The sequence below is a fragment of the Berghia stephanieae genome, chromosome 2 (genome assembly GCF_034508935.2).
Source record: "Berghia stephanieae isolate SIO BIC M18660-M18661 chromosome 2, UCSD_Bste_1.3, whole genome shotgun sequence".
NCBI classification, from domain to species: domain Eukaryota; kingdom Metazoa; phylum Mollusca; class Gastropoda; order Nudibranchia; family Aeolidiidae; genus Berghia; species Berghia stephanieae.
In genome coordinates, this window is record NC_088361.1 from 100,330,956 (window position 1) to 100,344,233 (window position 13,278).

Below are 13,278 nucleotides of genomic sequence, written 5' to 3' on the forward strand. Positions count from 1 at the left end.
CATTTTCGGACAGATTATCTTCAATAGGTTAACAAATCTACTGGTACTTGAAATCCATGGGGATCTGCTATGGTCATTAAATGTATCTTTCTATCTTTCGTCTATATATACTAATACAAATGGCACAATTTATATCACGAGTGAACAATTGAAACTGACCTCCACTTACATTTGTATGAGCGGGTATGTACTCTGTCGTATGATACTCTCCTTCGGATCGGAAGGTCCGGGGTTTGAGAAGGGCTCTGAGAGGTCCATAGTTTAGTCCTTGAAAAAGGCTCTTTATTCACATTCTCTCACAAAGGCTCTTTATTCACATTCTCTCACCCTAATCAGGTGGAAAATGAGTTTAAAATGAGGTAACGGCGTTGTCTCCATCGGGAAAAAAAAATGTAATATCGCTTAATGGTATTGCTGTTGGCTAGGAACCCATTGTAAAGCGCTTTGAGCACGTTTAGCGGATATTGTGCTTCATAGATAATCGCGAGAGAGAGAGAGTGAGAGAGAGAGAGAGAGAGAGAGAGAGAGAGAGAGAGAGAGAGAGAGAGAGAGAGAGAGAGAGAGAGAGAGAGAGAAGGAAGGACCACAAGCGTTCCCTCTCATAGCTTGCTACAGGAAAATAATATAATATGGAGTATGATGAGGGGAATAGTGAAGGTGGAGGATTGTAACGGAAATATTAGGAAGGTTCTTGTGGCGATGATGATGATGACGATGCTACGTTGTTACAAGTGTGCATATGTGTGAGTGTGTCTAAGTCAATATATTGTATTGTTATGTCTAACCAAATGACAAATTGCCACTATTTTCAGAACAATAAAGTTATATTATTTATTATTATGTTGATATATATATTATTAATAGTTAATTCGGTCATCAGTATCTTAAACTACCACCAGTCATTCGGGCCAAAAGGATTTTGATATTTATCGTTTATTGCATATGTTTCTAAATCTTTTAGATTGGGCATATCCTTCGTGAGAGCTTCGGAGCATCCTTGACCAACTGCGAAGCAAGAGAATGTCTGAAATTCTACCCTGCGCCCATGGGCACGAATATCTCCGGTGATGTCACAAGTAGAAGGATGTGGCTTGGTGGACGGTATAACAGGGATTATTATGTACTCAACGCTATTGACTTCGGCATGCTGGCCAATTTTGACAGTGTTGATCCAAAACAACATTTTATCTCAAAGATTTGGTACCATGGTCAATTTTTTAAGAGCGTTGATGACTTTGTTCAGCAGTACGCCCAAAACAGGTAAAAGTAATAAGACAAGCTTCAGTGATAGTTTGTGATCAAATGTCTCTAAACGGTATCATGTCGGAGCAATGTGCACACATTAGAAGTTCCGATAACCGAACGCATTATGGGTTTGTTTTAGCATTGTCGTAATGGACAATATTTTGTGTTGCTTTACAACAATGAGACCATGACAAATTGGGTTATCAGACCTATAAATAAGTGCCCGTTGGGTTGGAGCGAATCTTCAACAATTATTCACTTCACTATTCAATCATAATAAAAATTTGAGTTGAAATAAATGCCTTCGATGAGGAGAGGTGATATTCGTTTCTGAAACTACAAAAGCTAACTTCTAAATTCTGATCATATTATTGACTTTAAACTCAAATTCTACATCTCTTTCATTCGAACATTGCCACCTTGATGAGATGAGGCACCATTGCGATTATCTTTTCTTGTTGTTTATTTTTTAATGTACATGAATTGTAATGCTGCATCTGGTAGTTCAAATATATACACAATTCATAAAAATGTAAAGATGGAGCAGCTTGTCGTTATGATACTTGAATTTTTAGTAATCAGTTGACCCATCCTTTCTCCTATGGCCTAACAACACAGTATCTCGTCCTGGAAAACCCAACAAAGTTGAGCGGAATTCACGAAACAATTAACAAAGATTGTAGTACTCTCGGCACGAGTGTTTTGTTTTCTGACATAAGGCATTTTCTACACACTATTCCAATCGACACAATTGTGTATAAGTTACGTGGCCATACAGTGATGAATATTGTGCCATTGCCTTGTCTTAATAAACATTGTAGGTGACGTATTGTATGAAATTGAAGTTTTGATCAAATTACTATCAGGGAGAGTAAAGGAAGCATTATGTTGCGTTTTGAGCACGATGAAGAGATAGACATTTTGTTATATACTTGTATTTATACATTTATCTTCTTTTTTTGTTTGAATTGACTTATTTCTACGAGGTTCTATTAGTCTCACTAGGCCGTATTGTAATTTGAAGAAAGTTTATTGTTTATACTTTATAATGTTGAGTTATAGAATTGCAATAACTTTTTGCCAGAATTTACACATTTGCAATAACTTTTTTACCACAATTTACACATTTGCAATAACTTTTTTTGCCAGAATACAAAAAGTCAAGTCACAACCACCTGCAATTGACCCGAAAGATTCATTTTCATCTCTGTATCGTCGTGGAGACCCTTTGCCAGAAACCCCACAGCGACCTCCTGCTCTGGTGGAACCCGATGGGAAGAGATATTCTGTAAAAAACAGAGAGGTATGATATTATGCTTCTAACTTGACACAGATAATATTTACTGCTTATTTCCCCTCTGCTATTTGAGTCGTCTATTCAATGATTAATCAAGAGTTTTATATTAGGAAGTCTGTGACTCTTACTATTATTTACATTGCCTATTAATGTTTGTGGACCTTTTGGTATCTAACTTCTGAGGATTATTGAGACGCACAAAATAGTATTATAGATTCTATTAGATATGGCGTCCATGAAAGTTCAACGTCTGTAGGGAGACGGAACTCCGGTAAGGTAAGGTATTAGATAGATGTCATGATTTTTATGTCTCTGATTTATAGAATAATAATAATAATAATAATAATAATAATAATAATAATAATAATAATAATAATAATAATAATAATAATAATAATAATAATAATAATAATAATAACAATAACAATAACAATAATAATAATAATAATAATAATAATAATAATAATAATAATAATAATAATAATAATAAGATGATGATGAAGATGGACGTGATGAAGAAGAAGGAGGTGGTGGTGGAGGAGGAGGAGGAGGAGGAGGAGGAGGAGGAGGAGGAGGAGGAGGAGGAGGAGGAGGAGGATAGGAGACGACGACTACGACCCGGACACAAGTTTTCTGTTAGCATGAAGTTGTCACCTTGGTCGAAATCTGACTAAACACATTTCTTTCAAGTTGAAAACTCATTCGTGTTGCCAAAAGGCCCTTCATCTTGTCAAAACATTACGCCCGTGACCTCTAAAGAAGTGGGGTTAGAATTTTGAAAAGCTGAATGTCATTTTGATCGAGCAGCATTTGAATTTTTATTTATCAGAGCATTGCAGATAGAGCTTCCAGCTTGGTAGTGATCTACATAATAATAATAATAATAATAATAATAATAATAATAATAATAATAATAATAATAATAATAATAATAATAATAATAATGATAATGATAATAATAATAATAATAATAATAATAATAATAATAATAATAATAATAGTAATAATAATATAATAATAATAATAATAATAATAATAATAATAATAATAATAATAATAATAATAATAATAATAATAATAATAATAATATATACTTTATTCATCCCAAAAAAAAAATGGAAATTCGTTTACAGAGGTGGCATGCATAAAAATGTATAAACACAAAGTTGTGAATCTATGGCGACAATGTATACATATATAAATGCAAAGGCACAAAAAATGTAAAAATATACAACCAAGAACCAATAGCGACACTTTATATATTAATTTGATATATTGAGATAGACCATAGACTCTGGCCTCTTATCCGAAGTTGTGTGTGCATATTTAAAAAATAGTATTTAATTTAAATCAAAGTTGCGCGTTAAAAATTCGAACACCATGTGGCAAAAATGAATTAAGGTGACATGTTGTGATACATGACTTCAAAGAGGCATTTAACTCATGCTTTTGTCCTGCTTCTGAATGGCCATTATTAGCTTTGTTGATGAGGTATAATACGTGACAATTTAAGCATCTGTGTGTTAATTGCATTACACACCCAGAGACCAAAATCAAGAGCCATTTTATTGATTTTGATGTTAAAAAAATGGTCGAGTGTTGTGTCCAATATGAACTTTTAGGTTTAGAAATTCGAAAAAGTTGGGAACAGGTTGAAATTCAGAACACAGTGAGTTCCAGAATACTCTTATTATACCGCTCTCATCACTCACTTATATAATTTCTTGTCAAAATCTATTCCATTTAAAATGTTTCTCGTTATAATTAGTTCTCGACGATTTGACATTATAGAATTATTAAGAATTATTATTGTGGTCAAGCTATCTATAAGCGTCATAATCTATTTTTAGTAAAACCTGTTTAAATAAAGATATCCTGAACTCTTAACAGTTTTTTGACCAAGCACACTATGGATTGATGCTAATTATATTTTTGCTTATATGTTTCAGTACAATCGGATTTTTCCCCAAATTGAAAGGTTTATAAAAATGTTGGTTGGTGAATGGTGCACATAAAACAAGAAGAATGGTTCCGAAAACAACATTGTGTTACTTTTTGTGGACAAAATATTATGAAAGATTTAATGAGCTTCTGATTACCATAGTCTATAAATTTATATAGGATTTATACATTTATATATGGCGAATTGGGAAAGGGATATTTTTCCCCTTGTAAATCATCTCTGTTATGACTGATGGTTTTAAGAATATATTATATATATGGGGGCGGGGGGGGGGGGGGGGGGGTGGGGGGGCGAAGTGGCCGAGTGGTTAAGGCATTGCACCGTGACCCGGAAGGACCTGGGTTCGAGCCCTGCTTCAGGCACTTTCGTTTTTTTCCTTGAGCAAGATTATTAACCCCCAATTTGCTCAATTGGACAATATGGGTGATTCCTGTTGACACCAGACATCTTGTTTGATGAGTTATCTATATTCCTTCTTGGAATGCATAGGTGACGATGTCTTTTTAAATTATATATTATTCAATGTTGTTTAAATAATTGAGTGTGTTCCTTTTCGAGGGACCCTATACTTCGGCATGACCTGCATGTGACTTTTAGGTGATCTCAACATAAATATATCCATAGTTTGCTCTTGGAATCTACTTCTGTTCCCTCTTTTAACCAGTCTTACTTTTCTTGAGTGCTTTTAATCGTAAATCTATAATTTATCTAGAATTTTCTGATTCTCCCGTTTTCTTCCTTTTTACTGACGCTGAAATGACCTCAAACTATAGAATAGAAATATAAAACCAGAATTTGACAGTTCAAAATTATTGCGCCACACAAAGCTGGACTCTGAACATTTGACATAGACGTCTACAATTTGAAAGATGAGTTTTATTCCATCATACAGTAAAGTCGCACTGCTACTGGAATCTAAGACTATTTTTTCCCTTTAAACTCACCCCCCCCCCCTTTCGCCCAACCAAGGTCTTTCTTTGCCTCTTTGTCCGTCTACAAACGAGCACCAGATGATAAACTTGATGTTAAGTTGTTAAAAAAAACAACTCTTCCCAAATATCCGCACTTATTTGATCTAAAAGTTTAGCAATCGCTGTGTAAGTTCTAAAACATAACACGTTTCATGATATTGTTTTTAAATACAATCAACAGGTTGACTATTTGGGTTGGAAGTTCAACTTCCGCATGTCTCCTCTTTCCGGTCCAGTGATAAACAACATCCGTTACCAAGGAGATAGGATTGCCTATGAAATAAGCATGTCAGATATGGCTGTGTTGTATTCTGCTTTCAATCCAGTACAGGTAACTGCACACTTACTTAACAATGATTAACCTGGCGGTGGAATGGTGAAATCGGGCCATCTAATGTTTTAATCGTAAATTATACAATAGCCGAACAGATACAGATAAACAAATGGAAAGATAGATGGATATATAGGTATACAGGTGGATTGATAAATAAGTAGAAAGATGAGCATATCAAATATATATATATATATGTATATATATATATATATATATATATATATATATATATATATATATATATATATATATATATATATATATACACATTATTATATATAATTAGAAAGAGAGAGGAGAGAGAGAGAGAGAGAGAGAGAGGAGAGAGAGAGAGAGAGAGAGAGAGAGAGAGAGAGAGAGAGAGAGAGAGAGAGAGAGAGAGAGAGAGAGAGAGAGAGAGAAAGAGAGAGAGTATATATTTTTTATTTATTTATTTATTTTTAAATTTTATTTTATTCTATTTTATTTTTATTATTATTTTTTATTTTATTTTTTTTTTTCAAAGTTACTCTGACTTATATACATGGGATTTTAGTATTCGTCACGGCACTTTAACAAATGATACCTATTGTCCCCAATAAAGCATATAATCTTTATTCAAATTTCGTGTTTTAATGATAAAATCAATTCATAGAAAATAAATCACCACAATATAATACCGTTTTCAGGTGGTGAGTCGAGTCGTAAATATCTTGAAAACTAGCGACTTATAATTAGGTCCTCGCAGGCCACAATAATAGAGATATCACATAAACCGGAACGATTTTTGCAAGGAGGGCTATGAGCTGTTATCTATGCTGACCTCCTTGATGTAGCTTATACATTCATGACCGCGTTTGAGGTCATCTGATATCCTAGGGTAAAGTAAAGAGCAAACATGTAAATTTATCTAACGTATTTAATGTGTTATATCAATGCATCTTTTATTTGTTATATAATTTTTTCATTATTGTGTGCTTCAAGAATAAGATGATGATGATGATGATGATGATGATGGAGAAGAAGAAAGAAGAAGAAGAAGAAGAAGAAGAAGAAGAAGAAGAAAGAAGAAGAAGAAGAAGAAGAAGAAGAAGAAGAAGAAGAAGAAGAAGAAGAAGGAGGAGGAGGAGGAGGAGGAGGAGGAAGGAGGAAGAGGAGGGGGGGGGGGGGGGGGGAGGAGGAAGGAGGAAGAGGAGGGGGGGGGGGAGGGGGAGGAGGAGGTAGAATATGATACTGAACGTTCCCTAAGGGTTCCCATCCTATCTTTTTAAAATTAATTCTTTCAGCAAATGTGTGACTACTCAGACAGCGGGGCCTTGCTGGGAATGATGTCAAGATCCCTTGTCCCTGGGGCTGATTGTCCTGAAACCGCCACATTCATTAGCCAGGCAAGTTGTGTTTACCGAGAAATCTGCCCTTAATCTTAAAATGAGTGCTTACGATATCGACCGATCAAAATATGACAAGACCTATTAGTTTCAAAAGTATTCGATCTATAAGAAAATTTAAAACCTTCCAATCAGTCGGGGTTTTTTTTTTTTTCATTTGGGTTATCTCGCAGATGTGCAAAAATAACTTAACACTTGTTTTGGGGCAAGTAATTTGAGTTTTAAAAGGCAAAAATAAACATAAGTTAATTAACACAAATGAGCAATATTTTTAATATATGTGGGCCAAATTTCATCAACATACATGCATAAGCCTAAAAGTAACTACGGCCCAAAGAACACAAGTTGGGTTATTCTGCTTTTTAAAAAAAGGAAAATTTGAGTCAGTACTTCGTGTAACCACCACGATTTCCTATCATTTCTTGGATAAGTCTCCCTATAGAGTTCACCAAGGGGTTATGTTAGTTACTGTCACACATTCCATTCTGCTTCCACGATGTTCCTCAGAGGTACTCATTAAGATTGGGGTCTGGATTTACAGCTGGCCACTAGAGCACCAAGGTACTGTTCTCAGTTGAAGTTGTACAGAAGGCCTTCTCGCTCTGAGTCCAGCAGTCTTCCTAACATTGTCCAACTTGAAATGTTTTCCACTGCTTTGTTTAGGCATAAGCGAGGGGTTGGTTATGATTCGAGAAAATGTTCGATCATCATTGGCGAAAGTTACTCGGAGGTTAACCGTCTTTGGTCCTTCACATGCCCTATCTTTGTTGAAGTTTGCGATAATAGATTAGCAGGAAACTCTAAAATTAAAATCTCTCAACCTCAGCTCCCGCAGGAATGTGACCAAGTGGATGGGCTCTCTTTTTGAAGCTCAGTTTCGACATGTTTTCGAGAGTAAAAGAATTGAAATCAAAGTAATTACAAAATGATTTCACAAGATAACAGCTTTTAAACAATTTAAAACAGCAGATACTTTGTAAACAGTGTCGCGATCTGGCAAGCAGATAAGGACAAATAGAATAAAGTAATTTTCCCCCAGACATAGAAGTTGCCCGGTGCCTCTTTCACCATGTTATGGATTGGTTAAGCTCCTGGCAACTCAACAGATAGTAATAAAGTTTTAATTATAAAGAAATATGTAGTAGTGGTAGCAACGGCAAGTAGACAGGGGAAGATTAGGTTCATAATATAAATAATTAGTCCCCCCCTTAAATCAAAAATACTTTTAAAAATCAATAGAACAGCCTCACAGAATAACACATTAACGCACAATTAAACAAATGTATAATAGTAATTTTAAAAAATTAATTAAAATTAGGCTATGTGTAAGTTAATCTTTCAGCCTCTCTCATTCTTTGCCACCCTATTCATGGTTATTTGTTCCTTATCATATTCATAGAGGTGACCATGATACAATGTGCTGGCAATCAGATTAGTGGCTGGCATTCATTTGTCTGGTTGCAGCGGTAAGGATAGCTTTTGCATGATTAATTTATGGATGGTTTCTTGGTTATTCTTTGGGAGTACTAAAGCATCACTTGATTAGTGGGTAAACAGATCTGCAAATACATAGGAGCAAAACTTTGACTGGTTGCAAAAGTCTGGTATTCTTTTCCGAGCAGAGACATGATATTGAAAGGGTTTCAATTAACGAACCCTACACATAACTACTGATCTCATTTTGATATTATTATTAATATCATTATTATTATTATTATTATTATTATTATTATTATTATTATTATTATTATTATTATTATTATTATTATTATTATTATTATTATCATCATTTTCATTTTCATTATCATTATTATTTATTATTATTATTATTATTATTATTATTATTATTATTATTATTATTATTATTATTATTATTATTATTATTATTATTATTATTATTATTATTATTATTATTGTTGTTGTTGTTGTTGTTAGCCAAAATGGGAAAACAAAATATTGCGTTTCTTAGGATATGATAGTCATGATGCACCATAGAAATAAACCATATCTAATACTATATTTGACCTGTTATCTCTAATAAATTGTATTTATAAGGGTAATTCTAATTATTACCTGGATTTTAAGGCTGGCTTATAAAAGTTTAGTTAAAACAAATGCCTTCTTTGACAAGAATGAGTTTCGTGTCTTCAACTTTAAAACTGCCTATTTTGACTTTACCTCATATTCTCCGACATATTACCAGATGGACACGGTGGTTCACATGTTATTATAAGGTTATATTCCCCCCCCCCCTCCCCCCTTCTCCCCTCCCCATTAGACATTTCCCAGCCAGACAGAATCCGAGCCAAATGTGTACAAGAGAGGCTTTTGTCTGTTTGAAAACAACATGGGCCACCCTCTCCGTCGACATTTGTCCCCGTCTGAATATGAAGGACACTTCTACGGAGGAATGTTGGACTCGGCTCTCATCCTCAGGTCCATTCTAACTGTCATCAATTATGACTACGTAATCGACTTTATATTCTACCAAAGTGGCGCCGTGCAGACAAGAATTATGAGTACAGGTAAGGATAAGCTTATTTTCTTTATGAATTTATCTATTTATTTGTCTTCAAAGTATGAATATTTGACAAAATGGTTTATGGCTTGTGTCACACGATTCAATTTGTTGCGCGCTTTTGTGACATCCATGGAAGTGATGCATTCTCTCTCATCTCATACATATCCACTTTTATATGGCGCATTTCTACGGTTTCACCATGCCCATTGCGCCTACAATGCTTTATTATTTCCCCACAGCAGATCAGATGTCGACACATTTACATTTCATACAAGTCCCATATTATTTTTGTTTTAGCACACTTACAATTTTCATCAGTGTATCCAGCTAGGTACTCGTTCATAACTAAGTAGAAGGGTATAATGTGTGTTAAGTGCCTTATTCAAGAATACAGCGCCGATGTCAAATGTTTTGCCCCATCCTGTCAATGACAACTCTTAGCAGAGCTTGTATTTGTTACAAGATATTCGTCGTACAACCGGACCACTGAGGATACTTTACAGCCATAGTAAAACACCTTACAACAGGTTACTGCTATTTAAGATTTGTATGCGTGTGTGTGTGTGTGTGTGTGTGTGTGTGTGTGTGTGTGTGTGTGTGTCTGTCTGTCTGTTTGGATTTTTTTGTCCTACTATAATATCAAAGATTTGCTATAAAATTTATTTATGAGTTGGGTGACTTTATGTTATGACGTTTCAATTCGAGAATATTCTTTTCAAATTTCTTTTTGTTTTTTGTTTTTTATAATCAAAACTCATTTTTGACCAATAGTCCATGTCGACAAAAGGCCAAACAAAAACAATAACCCCAAAATAACACACACCAAAAAAACACAAAAAAAACAAAAAACCAGCAAAAAAACAAAAAACCAAATTTCAATTTTGTTTATTACCGTTCGTTGAGTTTGCTTTATTTAGGCAATATATGAAGTTTCTTACATAGAAAAAAATAATAAAATCTCTCATTTCTGGTCTTTATAATTCTAACTTTATTCATTAATTGCCGTACTCTAGAATAACTCATATCAAAAAAAAAACTCGTCCTTCAAATGTTGATTGCAAAGTCACGGGTTTGAGAGTTTTTGTCGAGATGATGGTCATTTAATTCGATCGATATTTGAAGGACGAGTTTTCTGGCCAAATTTTTAAATACGAGTTTTTCCAGAGTACGGCAGTAAACTGTTTAATATCACTTGAAAAAAAAAATCTTCTTCCGGTCTTTATAGATGATAGGTCAAAAATTTCAATTCCATCGGGAATCCCGTTAGCTCAGTTGATAGAACACAGCAAAGGGAGTGTGATCGATCCCGGATGAAGTCGAGATTTTTTCTGACCCTCTTCTCCTGTCCACCCGGCAGTGATTGGGTAGCTGGATCTGTTTCATCTCGCAGAAAGTACTTTGTGATAAACTAGTGTTCTATCAAAAGGGTAGCAAGAAATTGCTATTATTGTCCGTTCCACGCTATAAAAACCGGTATAAACTACGGCTCCGTTGGCCTCATGACTCTGAAGGACTACTTTTCTTTCCCACAAATTCCAATATTGTCTACAGGTTATATCATTCCCTCATTCTACAATCCACTGGAAAGACCTTATGGATGGGAAACCCACAAAGATTTTTTGGCTCCAATTCATCATCATCTCTTCCATTTTAAAGTTGATTTGGACATTTCTGGAACGTCTAATAGATATGAGACTTTGGATATTAAACCAGAGAAAGTTATTCTTAAGGAGGTAAGTATTACCCATAGATTTATAAATTGCAAGATGTTAGAGGAACATTCTGGGCACAATTGATAATAATAAATGCCTTTTCAGGCCAAGGTGCTTGTGGTGCAGAAGTTGTGACAATGCAGTAGATTGCTTTTTCCCTTTCTTATGTTGGCGCTCATGTTTGCACGATCTATTACTACACTAAAAAAGCGACGTTTTATGCTCATCTTGTGATATCAGCTTATCCCATTCTGTGGATTTTTCGTGTAGCTCAACATCTAGAGCATTTGATTTACACACGAAACAACCTGGCAATAATGTCATGCAATGACTAAACCCCGTATGATCGAAATAAGATCAAGTTGAGACATTTCTGTGTTGCAATCAAAATGATCCCGTGCCTCTCTCTATACGCCGAGTTTGAAACGCCAATTCCAGTTATTAAAAGATTTAGGAAAAAAAAACAAACAAAAAACAACCCAAGTGTCTATTTTTGCCCAAGTGCCTATTTTGCCCTTGGTAATAATGAATAATTTTTATGCTCTCTTGTAATACTAACTTCTTCCAGTATATGCTGTTTTATCGTCCGGATATTTCCTCCTGTTATAAAGTTTTCCTTCACAATTTGATAAAATGTAAACCGCTTTATTCTCTCTCCGCCATGCTCGGCTTCGGAAATCAATCTAAGAACTTTAACATGATGTAAGTAAAACTCCATCTATATTATTCTTTTTGATAAAAGGGGAATATAGTTAGTTCTTTAGCTTCCCTGAAAAGCCATTCTTTTTCAGTTTGGTAAGTGATAAACCATACGCATTGTAACAGTCATCATCATCATCATCATCATCATCATCATCATCATCATCATCATCATCATCATCATCATCATCATCATCATCGTAATCGTCGTCATCGTCATCATGATCATCATCATCGTCTAATGTAATTTGTTGTATTCCAGCCTCCCAATCAAGAGTACAACCAAATGCGATTTGACCGCAGCCTGAAGACCAGCGAGAAAGAGGCCTTGTATAAATTTGACTTTGACAAGCCAAAATATCATATAGTTCACAACTCTGACAAGAAAACTGACCTTAATCAACCGAAAGCTTACAGGTACTGTATCAATTTGTTAAAAGATCTCGTCATCATCATCACCATCATCTTTTTCCTTTTCTTCTTCTTCTCCTCCTCCTCTTCCTCCTCCTCCTCCTCCTCCTCCTCCTCCTCCTCCTCCTCCTCCTCCTCCTTCGAAGAAGAAGAAGAAGAAGAAGAAGAAGAAGAAGAAGAAGAAGAAGAAGAAGAAGAAGAAGAAGAAGAAGAAGAAGAAGAAATGCCAAACAGTTTTCGGTTTTATTTATAAACTTGAGTTACTTATTTCTAAATTTTATTCTTCTGTTCATACCCCCTCACAAACATACATACACACACGCGCACACACACCCACGCCCCCTCCCTCCCCCCCTCCCCCCACACACACCCACACACATAAATGATTACCGTTGAGGACTGTATTCTAGGATTCATATGAACGGAATGAGCAAGTTTCTGGCAGAGGAGAACAAGGATAACGAAATAAGCTTTTCATGGGCAAGACATCAGCTGGTGGTGACAAAACAGAAGGATGACGAGGCGGTTGCTGGATCTCCCTACGCCCTATTTGACAGTCGCAAACCTGTCACTAATTTCACCCGGTTTTATGAAGACAATGAAGACATTGTCGATGAGGTAAGTGGCTTTTACCATAGAATGAACGAAACTGACGTCGTTCAACTCTTTGTTATCGTTTTTAGGCAGACATTTTGGTGATTTGTTCTCACTAAAATATATCAGACTATATACGATCAAGATTACACATGGTTTTATGG

At 35.1% G+C, this 13,278-nt stretch overlaps 1 protein-coding gene across 2 annotated transcripts in view; it reads left to right on the top strand.

Moving 5' to 3' along the window:
* The window catches only part of LOC144966047 (putative amine oxidase [copper-containing]), a 38,880-nt gene that overhangs the window by 15,737 nt on the left and 9,865 nt on the right, over window positions 1-13,278 (top strand). For both annotated transcript variants that reach the window (XM_078902052.1, XM_078902051.1), the window contains exons 4-11: window positions 962-1,260; window positions 2,395-2,548; window positions 5,658-5,807; window positions 7,076-7,177; window positions 9,456-9,702; window positions 11,250-11,431; window positions 12,372-12,526; window positions 12,931-13,138. In XM_078902052.1, coding sequence (XP_078758178.1) covers window positions 962-1,260; window positions 2,395-2,548; window positions 5,658-5,807; window positions 7,076-7,177; window positions 9,456-9,702; window positions 11,250-11,431; window positions 12,372-12,526; window positions 12,931-13,138 — 1,497 coding nt within the window. The remainder of the gene's footprint in view (window positions 1-961; window positions 1,261-2,394; window positions 2,549-5,657; window positions 5,808-7,075; window positions 7,178-9,455; window positions 9,703-11,249; window positions 11,432-12,371; window positions 12,527-12,930; window positions 13,139-13,278) is intronic.